Below are 23845 nucleotides of genomic sequence, written 5' to 3'. Positions count from 1 at the left end.
CTATTTTGTCCAGGGGATGTCTCAGCTTTGACTGCAAAGCTTCTTGCTTTAAGTATTCATATACTTGCCAGCAGAGGGTATCACAATCTTAGAAACAAACGGATGTGTGTATCATTGTGTTTGCTCACTTACACGCAAGAATTCAAAAAACTAAACAAAGATATTACAAATCTCGTTTTTTTTTTCATAACATTTCTACTTTCAGGAGAAAAAAAGCCATTCCAGTACTTCAAGGCTACAGACTCTACAGCCAGTGCCTCCTCACCACCCCTCTGCCATAACACAGCCAAGAGACAGTGCTACTTGGTGTCTGATCTGCTGCATGACTGCAGCTGTAAGCCCTACTAGGAGAAACGCCATTTGGGGGGTATCTTGGATGTGCACTGGGCTGCCATTAACTCTCACATCCAGTGTTCTTCCACTGCATAAATGTCATTAATGATTCCAAGCAGTTCACAACATTTTTCCACAACAGCTCATGTTACATAGACCTAATGACCTCTCCTAACCCAGTATGCCACGAGGAACACAACTACAGCTAACACGAGTTCTCACAGCTAGAGATCGCTGGATGCTACAAATTCCCAGCCTGATATCCCACACTGGTGAATCCACCTCCCTGACCTCCAGGTTCAGAGAATATCATTTAAACAACCTGACGCTTTGTGACTCAGGCAACTTGGTATCCAGCACCCTCCTACTCCCAAGCAAAAGCAACGACATTTACTTTTGATGCAGTGATAAAGGTTCCCCATTCCGTTTTGGTTCTGTCAGCAAGTGTTTTTCTGTTCTTGTACTTCGATCCTGTGCAACTGATGACCGGGATAGAGGTGTGAATTTCCAGCTTAACCCAAGAGCTTGAGTCACCTGCAGCTTGGGCTCAACACAGAGCACGGCTGTGAGGCATGTGCCACTACCTCGAGAGCTGGTGTGTATAGGAAATGCATGATAGCCACAAGCAGCAATCTGTTCCTTTTAGACCTTAACTACTCACATGGAGATAAGGAAAGGGGCATTCTCCAAAGAAGGATCAGAGGAACTGGAAATGTTCAATGAAAATGTCCCCAGGGTAAGACAAACACTATTCTCACCCAGCTCTTGAAAACTGAAAGTCAAAGACCTTACTATAGCTGAGGTCTGATTCCCCCATGTTGTAAGTGTTCTTACAGCCCCAAGCTCCCTGAGGCCCGTGGTGCTACAAAGAATAGGGCAGTACTCTGCTCATCTTTGCTCTGTCCTGGTGCTCTAGCACTTCAGCGGAAGGAAATGAAGCATTTCTCCACTCCAAAGAGGAAAGCTGAGCTCAGAGATGTCCAGGTGTCACAGCCATTAAATACCAGTGGGAGCTGCCAGCCTACATGGGAGCAGGATCTGCACATCGCAGAGCCACTGAGAACCACCATGCCAGGATTCTACATGTGGGCAAACACCCATGACAGTTTTCGAGTGCAAAGAACAGAGCAGCTGAATTGAAGACTTACGGTTGCACCACAGACCATAAAGATTCCTTTTGGATGGCCAAGATATTTTATTTTCAATGTAGCATCAATTTAGGCTGACTCTTAATTTATCTTCTTTTTACAAGCCTTCCTACAGTGGTTAGCTGAGCATCCCATTGGTGTTAGACACACACACACATAAAAAAAAGCTTTTAGCATCTCTAAGAAGTGAAGTGTTATAATTACTTTCTTTGTTAACACCAAAAAAATATTAAGGAGCAGATTGTAATCTGGCATAAATCACCCGTTCCCCATCTTCATCTCACGAGGCAGCCCCAGGCAATGAAATATAAGTGCACAAATGAAAGCTGGGGCAGAGCTGGAACCTGCAAATCTACTCCTCTCTGAATGGTAATTAGCATGCCTTAGGTCTCTGTGAAATTAGTAAAACGAGGTGAGATGAACAGTGAGTGACTGCAAGTATCCGGCTAGATTATCTCCAGGGATATGACTGTGTCAATCCATTCTCTGTCATGGAGCAATGGGAACTGAGACTGGCTGAAGTTGTGCCTCTGAGGAGAAAGGAATGTGGAGAAGAAAAGCAATTTCATTAAGAAGCGAGTGTAGGATGCGTGTAAATATGCATGGCATCCAGCTTCTGTGGTTATTTCTTTTGACGCAGATGTGAGGAAAGTCAGGAGCATGCAGAGTGCAATTACATTTCTCAAAGCCACTTCTTTCATTCAATTACATTCTGTTTATATGAGCAAATTAGCTACACTACCATAACATCACCGAATGCGGGATGAGAATCTGGTGTCAATGGCTACATCTACGAAATCATGCAGGTCAAGAGGCACGGCTTGCTCTCTCCTGAGTCACTGGTTGCTAAGCTTTTAGTACTGTCTCTCGCACCACCATGGGCCAACCAACTAGCATCCTGAACAGTGCCTGGATAGAGTAGAGAAGGTAGTACAAGCCACCAGACCCATCCAGAATGGAATACAGGATTACTGGTGCAGCTTGGCTGCTACGGGCAGGAGCTGTGCCTGATCTATTTTATTTACTAGTGTAGATGTAGTTAATCCAACTGTGGACATGTGAATTGAGTCCATTGAATTTACCACCTGAGACTGATCAGCAGCAGCACTTGAAGTCGTATGAACACAGCTTACAATAAAACAAGGGTTAAATAGTAAAATTATTCATCTTTTAAACAGTAAATCTTCCTGGCACATTTGGTAACAATCCTACTCACCAGCATTGTCCTGCTGCTTGGTATTTTTGATGTAAGCAGAAAATTTGGAGAAGATATCAATTCCAGCAGTGTTTGATTCCCGGTGCTTAGCAGCCAGCTTGGGATACCTGAAAGGAGAAACATCTTATTACCAGCAGCATCGTGATGATTACAAATTCTACTTACAGGAAGAAAGGAAAAAAAAGAAGAAAAAAAAAAGCCCTGCAATTAACACTATCATTTATCTCAAAACAACAGCCTGGCAAGACCTTCTTCGTAGTATCTGTGTCTGTCAAGGCAGAGGTTTGGATAGCTGCACAGGGATGGCTTCATGACAGAAGTAGTTACACTGATGCTTTACGTGACCACGATCCAACATATAGTGGCCTTGAATCAAAAGGAAGCATAAATTTCCAGAAAAGTGCAGGGGAGGTTGGCAACCAGCTCTCTCTATTATGAGCAGCAGTCGTGTCTAACTCCCTGCACAGAAAATGCATGCCAGGATGTAACAGCAAGGCGTGTTAACATCACCCATGTGAAGGAACATAATGTTTTCAGTCTCTGAGTTGTTATTTTGTGGTGCAAAGGAATACACTGATCTGAAAGATCAATGCAAACTAATGACTCCTACTGGTTTTGGTGATCTTGGACCAGCATATAGAAAATTAAATACCTGGTTGCTTGCCTCAGGACTGGCCCACAGATGCTGGTTCAGTCAGAGGTAAAACACTCTGTAAGGAACTGAGCCAATTTTCATTGATTCATAGATTTTAAGGTCCAAAACACAAGCCAACAATCTTTTTCTACACCATCCTTGTATGAAGCCGAAATGCTTGACTAACTGAGGCGTGTCTGGTGAATCCAATCCGACACTTTCCTCAGTAGTTTGTTCCAGTGGTTATTCATTCATACCGAAATATCTGTGCCCTGTTTCTAATCTGAATTAGTATGGTTATAACTTCTAGTCATGGGTTCTTGTCATTTCTTGATGAGACTAATGAGCACTTCTCTGCCTCCAGAGCTCCTCGTGTTCTGTGATCCATTCCTCTTCCAACCTTTTTGTTGGAAGAGCTCAGAACCCTTCAGTTTTTCACAGCAAAATGCTTTTCCTGGCACAGATTTTGTGTGTGGCAATGTTCTGCATCCAGTCCAAGTTATTTTTAGCTCTATAAAATGTGGACACCAGACCCCTATGACTTTTTTTTTTGTAGTATTCATCTCCTTAATTCTGTATACAATGGCATCCTGAAATGCGTTCAGAGAAAACATTCTGCAGTTATTAGTCACACAAGCAACTTTCACACATGGAAGTCATCTCACAGAAGCCAACAAGTTTCATAAATAAATATTACTCCTGTAAGTAAAGGTTGCAGGACCGAGTGCTTTTTAGGAACTCCTCTTTGGACAACTTTCATTCCTAGGAAATGGAATATTGACTGAAAAACCCTCAAGTTCTTACTTTGGAGGTGCAAGAATCTCTTCCAAGAATTCCTCAATCTTGTTAACATCTGTCTTGACTTCTCCATTAAAAGTTAAGAAAGGTGGGTGAGTTCCGGGAGCCAGGTTGTGCAGATCAGCTGGCTTTCTGCACAGAGAAGAAAGGTCACGAATTCGTTAATCTCTATGGTCAGGCAGCCACACAGATATTCACAGTTCATGTAAAATCATGCAAAATCAGTTGCTTGCCCTTCTTTTTCTTCAGCAGTTTGTGGTGAGGATGCTTTTAAAATACCCCAGAACACTCTGTTTAATATAAAAACATTCCACAAGTGAAAAAAGGAATAACAAACCTGAATCCCAACTATTTTGTTGTGCACCACAGACTCTCTAGGCCAGATATCAATCTGATTGAACTTACTGGGGCCTTTCTATTGGGAAAACACGGGATCATGTCACTATTTTCAATAAAACCAAGCAATTTTTACCTTTTCAGGTCAACAGTGGTGACGTTGAACACAACTCCTTTGAGCCAGAGGATCATGAAGAGACGCTGGGAGAACGGGCAGTTCCCAATGCTTTCCCCATCTATACCGGCCTGAGGGAAAGAGAGAGAGGAAAAATACTGTCCAAACATGTTCACTGCTCATCTCTCTCAAGATGGAAAATCGGGTATTGGAAAAGAAGTAACTAGCTCAAAACTAATGTACAGTGCCTGTTATTTTATGTAGTTCATCTTCAGGTCAGTGGCAGAGTTACTCCAGGACTCCGCCTTTATCTGGAGCTTGAGAAAGTAACCTGGTGCTTCTCCTGGGGGCAGAAGTTGTGACCCTTGCTTATGGTGAGCAACAGAAGACTGCATTTTTCTTTGCACTGTATGTCGAACGTACCTTCGCTTACTTTCATCCTACAGGACTGCCTGCTGCATGCTAGGGAACTCAGGGTAGGTCTTCTGCTTAAGTCTGTGGACTGCACATCAATGCAGGAGACTTCTGGAACTGGATTTAAATCCAAACACTCCTAACATTTGGTCGTTTCTTGTTCACGTCCAATAAAGCAAGAGCCTCAGACACAAACAACTGGATCCAGACAGAAATCTGTGTCTGAATCCTTCCAAAGTTCAAGGCAGACTTCAGCCACCACATTCAGTCTGTTCCTATCTCTAGCACCTAATGAGTTGCCTGCAAACCACTACAAAACAATAAAAAACTGCTAGTGTTAGCACTGAGGAAATAGCCTGTTTCTTGCCTCTAAAAATTTATGGTCCTTAGCCATGCAAGCTCTGACTTTGAGCCATAGAGGGCTACAAATAACACTAGCAGAACTGCGCCAAAGCTGTGTCCAAGGACAACATCCCTCTGCAGTAATTACACTTGTGGCCAAAGCTTTCAGGACGATAATGGTTTTGATAGATTTCCGTTTTAATTTGTGGTACCATTGTGTTTGAAAGATTCTTATGATCCTGGTGAAGCAACCAACCTCCCTTTGTTGACCCGTGTGGGTTGCATAACTGCACTTTATGTATGCAGTGTGTGTCTGAAAATGGCTGATGAAACAGGCAGGAAAACACATGGCCTTTTCCTCTGGAGAAAATATCACATTACTCTGTTTGCTTTCACAAATTTTATCTTTTTAATATTCAAGCTGTGAGGTAGCATTTCTCTGTCTTACAGAAGGAATCACTTCTAATTACCACAGTTTATTGAAATACAGCACAACAAGAAACACTTTGGGATGTGTCCATTTGCTACAACTTGCATCTGAAAAGTTTAGCTGAAAGATTTTCTGGCAGGCATCGTGCATCTTCCTCACATCTTCAACACAGCTTCTGATAATCCTGTGTTTAAAAACAAATTCCAAATTTCCCATCTACCAAACTATGGAGATGGTGTGGATTCAAGTCTTGGAGATAGCTCCTGGTGAGGTTTCAGGCTAGGTAAAGAGCTTTTCTCTGGGTTCAGATTCAGTTCCTAGCTGTCCAACTCTAGAGATACGTGGCTCAGCTGCACTTCTACCTGACGCTGTGGACTGGCCATATGCCTGGCACACAGCACATGCAGGAACGTGCAAACTCCATGGGTGAAGGTACAGTGTGAAGCTGAGCAAGGGAAGATGCATTTTCTTGTCTGCCTGGGGTGCGAGTAGATTTGTTTTGTGTAACTTAGTCAAATAGCTGGCTCTGATCTCCAGGCTTCATGGCAAAACAATGGCAATGCTACCATGGGAATACCAGGCACCACAGTGTTGCATGCAATAATTACTGCGAAATTACATGTATTGATTTGGCTTTGGCTTAATAAAACCTCGCCAAGAAGTTGTAACTTCTTACCCTCCTGAAAAGAGGCAAATGCTATAGGGGAAAACAGCGATACGACACCAAATTTCCCCTTGGCTTTTTCACCACCTCATTCTACCCATATCCTCCACAATGGAGTCAGTCAACAGAGCCTACAAACAACATACTATGAACCTTACATCTGAAGAAAAACGGATTGACCACTGAATTAGAGAGCAGAACAGGGCAGACAGAAGGGCTGACTCTCAACTTACCTTCTCTGGATTTACTTTGGCTTGTGTCTGATTCACTCCTCACCTGACTCCATTTGAAGGAATCAGAAACTCTGGCTTGCCAAGTCCTGCAAACACCTCATGAGCAAAGGGGTCTTTAATCACCTAACTCAAAGGTCTCACATCCTGAACAGAGAAACTGCACTGCTTGTCCTCAGCGCCCTTTTCCTGTGCTACAAGTTTCACCTTTTCAGGAACGAGCCTCAGGAAGAGTGTTTCCCTGCTCTCTCCAATTACATACTGCCACAGAAAGGTTAAGGATTACACAGGTCTGTGCCTTTTTGCACTCTCCCAGCCATGAAAGGCAATGCTGAAAAACCCACTCCAGACTGAAGAGGGGACACAGAGCGGTTGGACGGCGGTGATGGGTTGTGTGAGGCTGAGGGATGGAGGACACTGGGGACAGGGCAAAGACGTGGAGTCTGGAAGAAATAAGATGCATTTGGAGATCAAAAGCAAAACTAATTGTGTCAGTCAAACGAGGCTTCCAGCAGCACCAAATGGTCAGAATACACCCCCAGCACTTCCAAAAGAGTAGAAAACATTAATTGCTGGAGACACGCTGGGAATACATGGAGGAAATTCCAGAAAGGAAAGATAAACTAAAGACACAGTACAGTACGATCTCTTTTCAAAGCTCCTGGATCTGGAAGCCAGGCTCATGATTTGGGTGGAGTCTGACTCATGGGTTTCGATCTCATGTGACGGGCACAGCTGAAAACGCTGCCACAAATCACAAGGCAAACTGGTGACAGAGGAGGGAAGAGTGTCAAAATCTCCCCAGCAACACAATTTATCCATTAAATTCAGCTCCAGTCTGCAGAAATTGGAGGCAAGGCTCTGTCTGTTTTGTGAATCCTTTCTCACTGCTTCCAACAGCCGTCAGCAACTCACTGCTCAATGCTCAGACAGAGCAAAAACTTCCCGGGTAATAACTTGAAAGGCATATCAGCGTGCCTCCAGATTACCTGTGAAGTCTGCTCCCTACCAGGAGGAGAGGAGGAGGAACAGAGCACTGCTCAGGCTGAGTCGCTTTCAGCTTCACAGAAGATCAGCTTGCTGAAAGCACCCTGCTAGTGCCCAAACACAGGGCCATTATGCCTGGCTCAGCACAGGGGCTCAGAAAAGCAGGAATTAAATAATGCCTTAATCAAGATCAAGAACTCCAACAGTGGGCAGAAAGAAAAGAACACGTAATTGACAAGCTGGAGAAACACCATTACTCCTGCTGCTAGTCTCAAACGACCACAAAATCTTTCTCATGCGGCTCCTGTGAGATATAGTTGAATAGCTTAGTGGTAGTGATGGTGATGGGAGGATGGTTGGACTAGAAGATCTGGACTAGAAGATTTCTGGAGAAGAGGAGGCTCAGGGGAGACCTCACTGCACTGTACAACCTCCTGAAGGGAGGCTGTGGTGAAGAGGGATTTGGCCTCTTCTCCCAGGCAACAAGCAGCACACGGGGCAATGGCTGCAAGTTGTACCAGAGGAGGTTTAGGTTGGACATAAGGAAGAACTTCTTCTCTCAGAGAGTAGTCAGGCCCTGCAATGGCTGCACAGGGAGGTGGTGGAGGCGCTGTCCCTGGCAGTGTTCAAGAGGCATCTGGATGACGTGCTGCGTGATTTGGTTTAGTGCTGGTGGTGGCAATGGTGATGAGGAGACGGTTGGACTGGATGATCTTATGGGTCGTTTCCAACCTTGTGATTCTATGATTCTATGATCTTGTAGGTCCTTTCCAACCTTGTGATTCTATCTATAATTCCCTGGGGCACAGCCACGTACCAAAAGGAGCAAGCTGGAGATGCCAGCAATGTTGCATACTGCTGGTATAATTATTGCAGCTGGGACAGATTTATGGGCACTAGGATCACTGAAGAAGTTTTTGAGGCTTGCGCTGTGCACCAGAGCTGTGAAAGGGCTTCAGAGCTCCTTCCTCCCTGCAGATGAGCACTCCCTCCTTTTCCCTATGGAGAAGAACCTCAGCCTGGAGTGACCCTGGGAGAGTAAAACAGATTCTAGGATTTGCTGACTGAGACTGCCTGGCCAGCATTCATCACACTGAAGTTTAATGGGGGATGCCCAAAGGAAGGTCTCTCATGCAGACGAGGCAGCAAAGCACATCCAGAACAAGAACCTGCCTGCTTTTCTCTTTGACTGAACCCAGCAAGTGCCTGAACTGAAGTGGGACACATGTGGACACCAGCAGCTGTAAAGCCTGGAGCTTGTGAAGGCAAAACTGTTGGAGGGTTGCTTTGTTCCATCCTGGAAACATCACTTTCTGCTCCTGTTGCTTCTCTCAAACCTTCATCTATCAGTTCAGCTGCTGAATGAGATGCTTTCCCATTGGCCTCTGGACATCTAGGTAGCACCACCAAGTGATGCAGGGCCCTGACCTGGGACACCCTGTCACCAGGGCAGCTGCTTGCTCAAATCTGAGCAATGACAAGAATGAGCAAGGTGTTCTCCTTTGTTATTTATAAAGCACTCCTCAAATACTTCTGCTGTTTTTAGGGAATCAATTCAACCTTAAAGATGTGCATAAGCGGGGGAGCACTGACACACACCCAAGGAATAAAATTAAGGAGGCCGTAGGGGAAGAAAAAAAGTCTCAGTCATTTTATGAGCTCGTGCCAAATCCCTCTGTAAGGCAGCAGTAATATCCAGAGCCTCCAGCACTGCACAGCATGGCCGGACAATGTGAACAGGGAGCTATTCTCAAGTTCAAGTTACTGCTTGCTTTGAATGATATAACTGGAATAAACTTCCACACTTGTTCCAAAAATACTGAGAGTGGTGCGTGCAGAGAGCCTGCAGTGTACACAGGGAACTGCACATTATTGTAATTAACCTTAAGGTAGGGAAGAAGCAAAGTTGCACTTGCAGTTGTTCCCAAAATAGAGCAGCTTTATAGGAGCATGCTGTCATTAGTAATGACTAAGCATCTAGCTTAAAAATGGCTGTGTTGGAAAGAGTTGTGCATTGCAAAGCGCTGTGTTCTCCAGTATCAGGCTGTACGTGGTTTTATCTATTTTCATTTTGTTGTCATTTTGCATTGCTTGTAGACCACTCTGAACGAGGGCCCAGCGCTCCCTTGGACTCACAGCAAAGCACACGGATATTTTTGATGACACTAAATAGACGTTTCTCATTCAAAGGGATTCTAACACGTCAGCAGCAGCAGGCAGGCTAATTCACCCAAATGTTCCCGACTGAGAATTAAGGAGAGGTTTGATTTCATCATCCTTACAATCAAAATCTAGATGCACGTTCCACATGGCTGCACTCTCTCTGTTAGAGCTGGGAAGGCGCCTGCCTTTTGACACTTACTCTCCTTACACTCAGGACCCAAAGGGGAACTGAAAGTCTTATTTGAAATGCAGAGCAAGCCAGGAAATATCCTATTTGCTGTGCCATTAAAAAAAAAAATCTGTCTTCGTAATTAAACCACAATATGCATATACCACAATATGCACAACAGCACAAATCTCCATCGTAAGGAAAAATCATTGGGCGCAACGTGAGATCAGACAAGCCAAGGTATTGTTTTAGCAAGGATCTTTTTCTCTTCCTTTTTTCCTACTTTCTGGTCTCTTTTCACAAGTTCTCGTCCAACTGCAAAAGCCAGTAAGCTCTTTGGAGTACCACCAACAGAGCAAAGAAGTGTATGCTCCTAGAGCAGCACTGCTATGTCCCAGGCAAGGAGTAAATCTTACAGCACGAGTCCTGTGCATCACAGGACGCTCTTGTTGACTGTGGCTCTGGTTCAGGAAAGCATTTAAGCATGTGCTGAAATACATCCCAATTCAGAGGAAGTATACGCTTGACTTTAAGCATGTTCTTAAGTCTTGATGCTTTCAATGGGACTTAAGCACATACTTAAGTATTTTCCTGAATGGGAGCCTGTAATAACAATAATAAATTTGCTGTGCAGCATTTTAATTCCACTGGACTTTTTCCGAAATTTCATTTTGCTAAGAGAAACTCCTAGCAGCAGCCTTCCAAAGGAGGGCAAGCTAGAGAAGAAACACACTCCGAAGCACACACACATGGAAATGGACCATGTGCATATATGTCAAACAAAAATAGAGCATTTGCTAGAAAGACTGTCAGGGTAGTAACAAGACAAAAAGGAAGCGGTGAGTATCTTCAGCCAGCTCTCCAAAAGCCAGCCAAAATGTTGTCCAAGTCTGGCATCCATACAGACGCACGTTATAGATGCACATAAGCTCAACTGGGTTTGCACTGCTGGCCAGTTTGCAGGGAGTTGGTGTGTTCCACACTGCCCACACTGGCTGAGCAGCTTGTCAGGAGAGCTGAGGACCTCCAAGGAGCTGCCAATGCCCAGAGCCACATCCAGCCTGGCCTTGAATGCCTGCATGGATGGGGCATCCACAGCCTCCTCGTACTGTTCCATCACCTCTCCTCCTTTCTTTTGAAACACTACAGGCCCACAGCTTGGCACACGGCACCAGAACAGCAAAGCACAGACAGGCCCAGCACCCTGGGCCAATAAAGGATTTTGTTCTCAGTTATATTTTTAGATCCCTTCCCTATCACTGCATGCATTCAACTTAATGAGAAATTGATGGTAAATAATCAAAGGGAGGAGGAGCTACAACAAAACTTCCTATAGCAAAATGTATACTGCAATTTATGAAATAGGGGTGGATCTAACATACTTTGTTTTTTTCTAGACCGTGTTCCAGCATGCTGTGCTCTGGGCTAACCCTAACCCTAGAGCTAACATCTGACGTCCACATGGTGGTATCTCAGGGGAAATCCCAGAATAGGGGCAGCCATGAAGTAACACAGGCTCAGATACAAAGTGCATATGGTGACACCTTCCACTGATCAGCATTCTTTCGGCACCAGCTAAGGGGTGTGTGGTGTTCTGGATGCTATGGGACGATTTGAAGGCAGACAGCTTCTCGCACGTGTCACTTCCCCACACATGGAAACTAGGGCCAAGAGCCACTCAGAAGGAATAGCTGCTTTTCAAAGTATTACTAACAGTTTTCTAGATCTGCTTCGGGAATTTTCCCCTCTGTGAGCTTCTTGAGCAACTAGGCAAAAAAAACCAATATGGGAACGTTGAAAACCACATCTGTTGAAATGCTGTTCTTTGGAGGAGGACACCTGGAACTTCACAGATACCTGGTGGAGCTGTGCAACAGCTTTGGCCATAACAGTGTGCCCCAGTGTCCCGGTGCAGACACCCATACCCTTCTGCAGGGCAGGCAGGGGGGACCATGCAAACCCAAAGGCCGAGAGCTCCTGGCTTCCCATCAGCCCGCCAGCCGAAAGCGCCTTTCAGAATCACTGAGGCTATTTCATTCTCCCTCCCCTCAGAAAACCCACAGCTTCTGTTCAATAAAGCTGTGGGTATTTTAAAATGTGTTTTTCAGTCTTTGGGCGATTTAGAGCAAAATCTTGACATTCTTCAAAAACCCAAACTGCCATTCTCGCCAAGCTCTGGCCAGCGGATCATGCACAGAGTCTCTGTGCACGTGGACAAAGTGGGCTGGATATATATGTGCCCAGATAAAATAAAAATCATCCTTTAACACTTCTTGAGCTGTTCCAACCCAATGAACTGTGCTCCCACCACTCCCTGGGATCGTGGCAGAGATCCCATACACCCACAGTGGGCACTGGATGTAACTACAGAGAACGGCTTCTAAAATCTTTGCTTTTTGTTTTGGAGGGGAATTCAACTGTTCACTGATAATGAGATACCAGAGAAGGTGCAGGAGAAGAACTCAAAGGATGACAAATGTATAAGCTTTCAGATAAGCTTTCAGATCAAATAGAACCACAGCATGGCCTGTGTTGCAAAGGCCCACAGCGCTCCTCCAGTCCCAACCCCTGCTGTGTGCAGGTCGCCAACCAGCAGCCCAGGCTGCCCAGAGCCACATCCAGCCTGGCCTTGAATGCCTGCAGGGATGGGGCATCCACAGCCTCCTTGGGCAACCTGTGCCAGTGCCTCACCACCCTCGGGGGGAAAAACTTCCTCCTCATATCCAACCCAAACCTCCCCTGTCTCACTTTAAAACCATTCCCCTTGTCCCATCACCATCCACCCTCATAGGGGTGGGATATATAAATAGGGAGCCAGGAACTGCACATAGCCTCTGCAGAGCACATCTTTGAAGTAGTAATAATCAAGTTTTCTGTTACTCTAGAATCACACAACAACCAGGAGTACCATAAAGGTCTGCAACAAGATGAGTCATAGTTCATGCCTCCATCAGCAAAATGAAGGAAGGAACTGAGAGAACCCTACAACACTCCAATAGCAACAAGCACAGGAGAGGAGCAGGCTCCAAACCCACACAGAGAAGTCAGAACAAAGAGTCTGAAGTCGCTTAAATGGAATTTAGAGAAGTAAAGCACAAGGTCTGACAAGGGGAACAACAGGTACAAGAGCAGGATGGGGAAGTGTGAAGGAGGCTGTATGGAAGATCCAAGCAGTACAAACCATCGGTGTGTGAACCCTCAGACAAGCACAGCAAGGTGATGCAATTGGTGTGTGGGTTCCTAGGAGCAGCTTCAGGCAATACCGCAGTCCTCCAGCTCATAAAAGACTGTTTACAAAGAGGATGATGGGCTATTGTTCATTTCCACGGAGAATAGGATTATTATTTTGCTTAATTTGCAACAACGAAGCGTTAGGAGAAAAAAGAAATCCAGTGTAATTATATGAAAGACAAAAGACAAAGCAGGCTTTCTAAGGAGGTTGTGTAATCTGCACCAGTGGAGGCTTTGAAGGAATCAAAAGGCAGAAGAAGTTGAGAAAGCCAGTCTGAGTGCACCCCATCCTGCAGCAATGTGGGGCAGCCAAGTGGGTGCCCCCACGTCCCAGCAGCAGCACACAGCGATGCTCTAACAGCAAAGCAGAGCCAGTGGGACCAGGCTCTGCTCCCCTAAGCTGCGCAGGATGCGGCCGAGCCCCGTTGCAGGCAGTGGGGGCTATGGCAATGGATGTGATGGTACTGGCCTTACACTGGTGGGTCTAACAGCCAAAAGGTGCAATCATAACAATCGTCCCCGGCTTTTCGTATCACACAAACCACAGATTTCCCTCTGCTTGTGGCTAACGTCTGGTGGCTGAAGCAGAGCACAGGCTCTGAGAGGTCTGTCAGGAGCGACGGGCATAGAGCGGTAGCGAGGTCCCCTCTCGTGGTGCGTGCCGGCGCTGCAGGGAGATGCACTCATCACATCTGTCTGCTTATCCCACATTCTGGAGCCCTGCGTCTATAAAACATTCTGGTTTCGGCCCTTCAGCGATGGGTGAGTGGAATACAACAGACTTACTCTAATTCTGCTCGCATCAAAGCCACTATTCGTGGAGCTGCTCAGGTTGGAAAAGCCCTTACAGATCATCACGTCCAACCACAACCTAACCATACCACCCTAACTCTAACAGCCCTCCGCTGAATCATGGCCCTGAGATACAAGCTGTTCCCACTAAAGATCCACCAGTGAGAGCAGAATTGTAATTTCGATTCACCATTTTCTTTCTAATAAGTGGTCAAAACCAGAAGTGACTTTATGGGCTCTGGAGAAAGGAACTGGGAGTGAATCCTTTGGGGTACCTGCAGGCCACCAACCATGATTGCTTCTGATGATTCTACATCCTCAGAGCTGAACGGACATGTAAAAAAAAAAAAGTATTCCCTCGGGGAAAATGTAGGAAATAAAATGAGAGCTGCATCGTTGTCAAAAGGTGGCACAGGCAGTGCAAACTATGGTGCAATTACCGGCGCTTCTGGTAGAGGGCAGGTGCCAATAGACGAGTCATCGCTTTGCAGAAAGCTCTGTGCTGAGACCTCCGTTCCCAGGACAGAGCCCTGCATGCTGCTGTCCTTGTAAATTCAATCTCTGCATATCTGGAACTTGAATGTCTGTTAAAAATCTCTGAGCCCAGGATGGTAATCTGGCCATAGAGGATATTCTGCAAATGCTGGTGAATTGCAGCCAAATTTCCATGCCTCTAAGCAGCGTATCAGACTAACAAATAATAACAGCAGCCAGGTGCTGAAAGTTAATGCTGAACCTGAAATCAGATCCAGGCCTGAATTATTTATTGAAATTCCAGGACTTTCTGTGCACTGTTAGAAGAGAGAGGCACTCGCAGCCCTGCAAACACACGGCTGAATGGAGGGCTGCCTCTGAGGAGGGCACTCACCACCAAAGCAGTCAGTGGCCGTGACCTGCCCTCAATGGTCTCATTTTGTATCTTATTTACCACATAACTATGCTCACTCGTGGCTTCCATTGATCTGAATGGGATGCAAGAGCCACCAGGAGCTCTGCAGAGCTCTTCTGCAGTTTGCAGGATGTTGCCCTTTCTCCTTCGGTATCTCCAGAGCTGTGGTGCTGCAATCTGAGGCAGCCTCATCCCAGATGTGAGCCATGCTCATCGCTTTCCAGAAAGCAGCTCAAGTTGCACAGCAAAGGAGGAGAGCATCGCAGACACCAGCTAGAATTTGGTTTCATGCTTGCATCTCAGCATGAATTCCCAATGGAAGCCCCAGTAACTTCAGTAAAATATTTACTGGTTCAATTATGATATCCATGGAATCATGGAGTCATTCAGGATGGAAAGGACCCCTGAGATCCCCAAGCCCAATGCCAGCCCACCCCAGCTGCCTGCTGCCCACATCTCCCAGTGTCACATCTCCAAGGTCCTTGGACCTCTATGGGAATGGAGCCCCCAGCACTCCATGTGCAGCTGTGCCACTGCCCCACTGCTCCTTCTGAGATCCAACTGATATCCAGCAGAACCTGGACCAAACCTTCCTGCTGTGAGGGTACAAATGCAATCAATGGAAACAGAAATTCTGGTCCCTAGCTATTCGCAGAGAAATCATAGAATCATAGAATAGCTTGGGTTGGAAAACACCTTGAAGATCATCCAGTCCAACCACAACCCAGCCATCCCACCCTAACTCTAACAGCCCTCTGCTAAATCAGGTCCCTGAGCAAAGGATCGTAACGTGGTTTCCTACGCAGGGGACATCTCTTCACCTTGAATATTTTCTTGCACACCAAAGCCACCATATCTGCTCATCTGTCCTCTTACACACAGTCAAGTTTGCCCACCAAGATGGTGTGACTCCACGGGCAGCTTTTCTGAGAGCCATCTGCAAAGGAGGGGAACGCGACGCAGCCTGAATATTTCATTAAACCAGAGACAGAGAGCAAGTTCTGTATTTGTAAATGTAAATACTTGCAAGGAAAACGAGAGCTTAAGGAAGGCACACACCTCAACAACCAACAAATGCCTTGTTACTCATCTAAAAGCAAAACAATTTGTGTTTTCAAGATCAAACACTCAAGAAAATAACAGTGACGCTTTCCAAAACTACTGGGGAAACTTGAATAAGTGCATGCATGATGAGAAGAGTTATTTGCAAATACTGTATGGAATTGTGAAGCAAATGCCTGATGGATGCTGCAAGTAGGGAAATGCTGCTGGAGCAGTGAGCAGGGTTAGGATCTCGTCATCATGCAGGACAATTTCTTCTCAAAACACACTTTGACTTGACACTCAAACTGAATTCCCTCTAATTTCTTTTTATCCTATATCCAGTATTTAAAAAAACCCTTAGCTAATTAAATTTAATTTAATGCTATTAATTAAAACCTTACGTCATTCTTTCCTTTCTTCCCTTTGTACAAAATCTCCCCTACTGATGCCACTGCAGTTTTCCTGGCAGCTTCTCCTCTCTGGTCTCTCCTTCGATCTCGTCTCAGTGCATCCAGTGCAATCCCAACCACCTCTACAGATGGACTGAATCTCACCCTGCTCCATCTCAGAAGTTTCTGCAGCAGCTTTTTGTTTTATCCTGAGCTCTCTGATCCAGCAGTTTGCATTTCATTGTGATTTGCAGAATGCCATTTGAGCACCAAGCATCTAACATGAAAAGTTCACTGGAACATCCAAGTTGAGATAATTGAGAAACCAGCATTTGCCAGGAGAATTGCTTCCAAATCTCTCTGAAAAAGGATGTCTTTCTGAATGTGAAAAATTATAAACCCAGATAAATTCTACACATTTCCACTTGCACTGAGTAAGCAAACATCAGCACAAAAGGCTCTTTCTGACAACAGGGCACAACATGATTGCTACTAATTGTATCCACTCTCAAACATCCTGGGTATGGTTCGTTTCTTTAAATGTTCCCATAAATCCCTGGAGCAAAGTGTGAAAGATGCCCAGAGGCTAAATAGGAAAAAAAGACTGCTGCCCTTGCAAGCTGCAGGAAGATGCTGACAGGAGTGCATGACAGGACTGGGGATGTTGGCCAAGGACAGGGACAAGAGGCAGTTCCTTCCACTGGAAAAGAAAATCACCATCCCAAGGTTACAACCCCCTCTCTGTGTCCTTCCCATGATCACACAGGCTGGACCTTGTAGCTGTGTGCAATCAGCACTTTTTTATTACTATTATTATTCTTGCAGCATCATCTCTTTTGAGATAAACACAGCAACCTTCAGGTACAGGCCCTGCTCGCCTCGGAGGACAGGAGGTCTTCCAGAGATGCATGCCATAGAGATGCTGGTTTCATCAGTCCCAGGTGGACAAGTAGGCAATTCCAACTCCAGAACAAGTCCTCCTGCAGCCATGCTCAGCTGCCTTCTGTACCGAGTGAACAGTGAGAAACCACTTCTCATTATGGTCCTCCAGTACTTGAAGGGAGCAGATAAACAGGAGGGGGAATGGCTGTGTGTGAGGGTGGGTGGTGATGGGACAAGGGGAATGGTTTTAAAGTGAGACAGGGGAGGTTTGGGTTGGATGTGAGGAGGAAGTTTTTTCCCCAGAGGGTGGTGAGGCAGTGGCACAGGTTGCCCAAGGAGGCTGTGGATGCCCCATCCCTGCAGGCATTCAAGGCCAGGCTGGATGTGGCTCTGGGCAGCCTGGGCTGCTGGTTGGTGACCTGCACACAGCAGGGGTTGGGACTGGAGGAGCGCTGTGGGCCTTTGCAACTCAGGCCATGCTGGGATTCTGTGATTCTATGAAGTGTTTGGAGAAAAGCATAGCTAGAGATGAACTAAACCCAAAAGCTCACATTCATGCATGTTCAGGAAGGGCTCTGGGCTCCATCTTATCATGGAATCACAGAACATCCATCCCAGGTTGGGATACTGACCCATAAGGATCACTGAGTCCAACCCTTGAAAAGGGGCAAGTGGTTTTGAACCTCATGCAAGACCCAGATCTAAAACTGGATCACAGCTAAACTGGGGATAGAAATTAACTGGCATTAAAAGCAAAACAAAACCAAAAATCCAAATCTAGGGTTCCTCAGCTCAAGGAAGGACAGCTCAGTAAATTAAGGCAAAATGCCATTTGTTTGATATTGCACTGTGAGTTGGTGGTCAGAGAAGAAAGTGAAAAGGATGCAAGAGCTGGAGGAAGTCTGAAACAAGGCTTTGCACAAAGCGAGCTGGAGATCTGGGTCCTGTCCTCCTGTCCTGAAAAACTGATAGAAGTGGGAACAGAACAACTGCAACTGCCATTATGACAGTCCCTACAGCCTGCAAGAACATTCCATGGTTCAACCCCTCTTCATCCAGACAGCTTTAAAAAAGCACTACCAGTAAAACAAATGGAGCAAACAACAGCAACATTGGCTCATCACAAAACACGGGGCACTGAAAGAAAGTCGTTTCCTCCCATGATATGCATTTGTATCTGTTTGAAGTAAGCTGCCCATTCAGCAGCTAGAAGCAAAAGGAAAGCAGGAACACAACGTGCCTGTTGACCCACACAAATCGAATCACAGTCTAGAAAAACAACAGCAACAATAGCAGTGAGCCATCAGGGGACCGCTTGTTTTGAACAATACACAGGTACAGATGTGCACCAGCACCCAAAATGACAACAGCTGTACATGGTGGCTGGTGATGTTCAGGGTGATTGTTTGGGTGCTGAGATGCTATGAGGTGGAGAGATTTGACACTTAGTACAGGGAGAGACACCTGTCCAACCTGAGAACTGATTCAGTGTTTTGTGAGGATCACAGAACCATAAAGCCCCAGCAGCTTTTGCAGTCTTTATGTAAAGAGAAAAGGTTTTAGCTCTGCCTCAGCCACAGGGTGGGATCCCTCCTGGCACAGCAGCCTGGAGCCCCAGCACACCTGCATCAGCCACCCCATCTTTGAAGGCCTTCCCGATGGCTGCCACCTGCATACCAACAAATAAGCAAACCCTCAACCAGTCCTGAACTGATCCCATGCCATTACTGCACCCTTGACACCAAGAGATATTTTAAGACATGCAAGTGGCCTCTGAACATTGTTTCTATCAGAGTAGCTTTGATCAAATTTGTGCCACATTTCAATGACACAGAAAAAGAAAGCTCTCTTCTGTGCTTGAATCAATCCCTACTCTGCTGTACCAATATATCACTCCTGCAGGCATTCAAGGCCAGGCTGGATGTGGCTCTGGGCAGCCTGGGCTGCTGGTTGGCGACCTGCACACAGCAGGGGTTGGGACTGGAGGAGCGCTGTGGGCCTTTGCAACCCAGGCCATGCTGGGATTCTGTGATTCTTTGATCCTACCTGGATTGCAGATTTTATGGCACATTTATTCCTGTATCAACTCTATCTGCACATTTCTCTGAAGTATGTCCAGTCTTGATCTGAATCAGAAGAAGGAAGTCTTCACTGGCTCATTCCAGTGGTTAGTGACTTTTACAGTTATTGTTAAACTCATTTCCAATTCCACTAGAAATCCCATTAGAAATGAAATGAAGTTCCATTATAGCTGATCTTAACTAATCATTAATAGCACTTGTTAGCCCTATATTTAAAAGCCCAGTACAGATACACTTCATATTGCAGTCAAATGACTCCCGCTGTTTAACATGAATGAGAAAGACCATTTTAAAAACAGCAATCTTCACTACTTTGTAAATGCTAAAATTATTCTTCTCTTTCCCATTCTCTTTCTCTTTACGAGCAGCACAAGTTAGAAAATGCTACATGGATTTTGGCACCTTCACTGTTAACAGAAAGGGAACTAAAGCAATATATAAATCAGGCAGACTTCCTTTTGCTTCCCAGCAGCATCGCCAGCATCATGAGCAGGTATGACTTGCAAAATATTGGGGAATGGAGAATCAAGCCACGATATTTTTCTTAGTCTCAAAGAAATCAACACAAGTAAGAGAATCAATAAGAATAATGTAATGTTATTATGACTATTCCCATATATAATCTCTGCAAGTTTTATACGTATGAAGCTCAAATTTTACAGAATTTGAAGTAAAAAAGAATCCAATCAGTCTTGAATATTAAGCTTTGACCATTCTTGCTACATTTTGCATCAAGTAAGCACAAGTCAACGCCATGTTCTTCTGTCATCTGCCCCATATCAGGGACTATCAGACTGCACATTTAGAAGAGCAAATGATCACTATCTAGGCAACTTCATCCTTATGTGACACTATTTTTACCAAAGTAGCTACAGCAGGGATAGGTTCAAGCCCTGCTGTCCCACGGGTGCACTAGTTAGCCATCACAATACAACTCTCTTGCAATGTGTTTCAATTAGTGCTTTACCTGAGCTTTACTCGTGGTGGCCAGAAATACATACAAAGGAGCTATTTCCACCTCGTGGCAATGAAGTACATGGCAGACAGCTGGAGAAGAACCCAAACTCCAATGTCTGGTAGAAGAAACAGGAGTCCCAAAGGACCAACATGAAATCGTGACAACTGAGACGCTGATTCATCTGAACTGATGAGTCTGAGTGCCCTGAGAACAGGTGGACAAAACAGCTGGAAAAAAGTCATTGCAGGAGATGCAAAACCCTGAGAAGGAAAAAGAGAAGACTGGAAGAAGAGGATGGGAAAGGAGCTTTGGCTCAGCTCTGCCTGTTCCCAAAAGCAGTCAAATGTCCAGTTCTGCTTGGTCAGATTTCTCTTATGCCCAAGAAATCAAGATTTTCAGTACTTCATTGGGAGACAGCTGTTTAGCAGAGACCCATCCTACATTTCTACTCTAAATGGCAGTCAGAATGCCCTTCTGGGGATAGGGGTGAGAAGAACACTCCTTGCTCCCCAATGTCTGCACATCTGCTTGAGGATTACATTCAGCATGATGTAGAGGAGGAAGTAAGCCCAGCACAGCCTGGCAAGCTTGCCATGGTCACTAAGGAGGCAGAAGAGCAAAAGGGTAACCAGGAGTCTGGGTGGTAGGCTAGGGGTATGACAAGGTTTCGTTGCACAGTGTGTGTGGCAGGATCTTTTCAGATTTCAACTAGAATTGGATCAAAATAGAAATAAAAATCAGAGTTTCAACCTGGTGGGAACTGCTGCTGTTGCTCTGTATTAAGATAAAGAGCAGAAACAGGGATCTGTTCACTGCATGGAAAGTCAAAAATAGCAACATGGCAAAACTTTGCAGTAGCTCCATGTAGAACTCCCTCTTAGCTTTGGGTTCTCTGTGCCTCAGTTTCGTTTCCGAGCACACCTTGTCTTATGACAGTGTAGCCACACAATTTCCATAGCGCACCAGGGAAGTTAAACAAAAGAGGAATCCTATGTCATAGAAGAGCTGCATCAGCCAAAGAACATTGCCATTAAATAGCAATACGCACAGTGGAGTAAAATCATAGACTCTGAAAAAGATTTAGGTTATCAAATGGGAGATCGACTGCATTCTGAGTAAGTTTGCAGGAGATCCCAAGCCAGACAAGACCATTTATCTACTCGAGGGTAGGAAAGCTCTGCAGAGGGATAGGCCAGATCAATAGGCTGCTGCCAGTTGCATGGCATTCAACAAGGATAAGTGCCAGATGCTTCACTCGAGTCACAACAACTCAACACAGTGCAAAAGTTTGGGGGCTGAGTGGCTGGAAAGCTGCCCAGCAGAAAAGGGCCCGGAGGTGCAGGGCAACAGCTGCTGAGCATCAGCCAGCAGAGCACCCAGGGTGCCAAGAAGGCCAATGGCCTCCTGGCTTGTATCAGAAATAATGTGGCCAGCACTAAAGGAGAAGTTACAGAGAGACTTTTTCCAAGGGTAGTTTGTGACAGGACAAGGGAGAATGGTTCTTAATTAAAAGAAGAAAGATTTAGGTCAGATGTTAGCAGGAAATGCTTCACTGTGAGGCCCTGGCACTGCTGCACAAAGCTGAGGATGCCCCATCCGTGAAGGTGCCTGAGGAAGGGGTTGGAACTGGACGGGTTTTAAGGTCCTTTCCAACATAAGCCAACCTATGATACTAAAATCATGCTAGAAGTATGTGATGCTGATTAAATTCATCAGATCTACAAAAAAGAAAGAAAGGAAAAAGAAAAGAAAAAAAAGAAATCTTCACTCCCAGCTCCAGATGTATATAAACGGCACAGTTATAACACCTAGATGAGTCTTACTGCAAACACAGAAGTACAAACAAATGGGTGGAGCAAGAGGCAAGGAAGGAAAGGGAATGAAAATCTCTTTTGGACATTATCAGTGATAAATTCTGTTGTGCCAAACAAAGCACTTGAAGCTATTTTCAGTCTGGTGCTTCAGGCACCCACTCTGATTTCCTGTTTCAAGGAACACAGATGGACTCCTCAGTACACAAACTCAGGACCCTCCTTATGCCAACGGGTTCTTCCTATGCCCTTGGAGAAGCCTGTGCTGGAAATAACATCAATCACAGCTGGGATTAATTTACTGCTACCTTCCAGATAATGAAGAATTAGGTGTCACAGAAGCACTAAGCAATACAGTTGCCCAAATGATGACATCATTACTCCAAACGACCTTTACACAGCCTCCTTCCAAAGCCTGTTTGACACAGCCAGGTGAATTGGTGCTCACATTTAAGCACAGCCGCATTTCCTACCGGCCTTCCTGGAAAAGATCCCTGTGTATTTTTGGGATGCTGTGTCAGCCGATCCCTGTGACATTTGCCATTCGTTCAGAGCAGCAGCAGAGCCATGTGCTGCCCATAGAAGTTTCCTGGGCACTCTTACAGGAGCATCACGGGGCTGTGACACACGGACCTGGAGTGCGATGGGATGCCAGGGATGGGCAGTGAGCTGCCTGCTGCTAAGCACGGAGCACACAGATACCCACAGCTCCTTCTGAGCAGCAGTTATAACAATGTGGAACATCACCAGCTCCTTGTGGAGGAATTAAAACCCTCTATTACCTGATTTGACGGCGCAGATCAAAAAAGCGGACGGAATGGAGGAGCTGGGAGGCAGAGCTCACCCGAAATCTCAGAAATCCTCAGGTGAGGTTTCTCCAAAGACACAGCAGCCCAAGGTGGCAGGGAGAGCTACTGTGCTCCTGCCAAGTCCTTTCACATATTGACCTCCTGCACCGCTCGCTGGCTGCCCCTGCATTCCCACCAATGAGACTCTTGTCTTGGCACAGGACAAAACCTGCAGGCGCTCAGAGAGAAAGCAGACAGGCAGACATACAGGCTCTGCTTGTGTAACTCAGGCAAGAGCTTCTTTAGGGTATTGTTTTTCTTCCACACAAGGAAAAATAACCCACTTGTACTGTTAAAACATTCTTGAAGCAGCTCCTTAATTAACTGAATAATGCTTTTTCAGTAATAACAGGTTAAAGCAAAATTAGACCTTGCCATAGTGGATGGTTTTTTTTTTTCCCTTAACTCTGTTCTTTTTATTATTTTATGGAAAATGCTGAATGAAAAGACCAGAGAAGCAAGCCTTGGTCCACTTCACTGTGTCTACAGTGGGTTGCTATTAGCTTGCTTGCTTCAATAGTATGATTCAAATTTAGGCAGCCTGACTCTCCTGTCCCATTTTGTACATGTGCAAACATCACAGTCTTCAATGGGGTTAATCCTGAGTTGAAAAGAAGAGAGCAAAATAGGAACTGAGCAAAAACTACATTGAAATCCTTGCAATCTCTTGCATGGAGCTCATAAAAGAAATGCAATCAATATTTAAAAAAAATTTTCCCCCCACTACATATGGTGCTGATGTCTGCACCAGTAGTGAACCTGGCCTGGTTCTGTTACCGTGATAACAGTGCACAAGGCCAGCACGTCAGGAAGGGGGACATCACAGAACCACAGCATGGCCTGGGTTGCAAAGGCCCACAGCGCTCCTCCAGTCCCAACCCCTGCTGTGTGCAGGTCGCCAACCAGCAGCCCAGGCTGCCCAGAGCCACATCCAGCCTGGC

The 23845-nt window shown here is 45.5% G+C and overlaps 1 protein-coding gene across 2 annotated transcripts in view; it reads right to left on the bottom strand.

Annotated features, from left to right (window-relative positions):
• The window catches only part of CLIC5 (chloride intracellular channel 5), a 69947-nt gene that overhangs the window by 27194 nt on the left and 18908 nt on the right, over positions 1 to 23845 (bottom strand). For both annotated transcript variants that reach the window (XM_048935367.1, XM_048935368.1), the window contains exons 2-4: positions 4602 to 4711; positions 4136 to 4261; positions 2698 to 2804 (exon numbers count right to left, since the gene is read on the bottom strand). In XM_048935367.1, the coding sequence (XP_048791324.1) occupies positions 2698 to 2804; positions 4136 to 4261; positions 4602 to 4711 (343 nt within the window). The remainder of the gene's footprint in view (positions 1 to 2697; positions 2805 to 4135; positions 4262 to 4601; positions 4712 to 23845) is intronic.

Source organism: Lagopus muta, chromosome 2, assembly GCF_023343835.1.
Source record: "Lagopus muta isolate bLagMut1 chromosome 2, bLagMut1 primary, whole genome shotgun sequence".
NCBI lineage: Eukaryota > Metazoa > Chordata > Aves > Galliformes > Phasianidae > Lagopus > Lagopus muta.
This window is presented reverse-complemented; position numbering and strand designations above follow the sequence as displayed.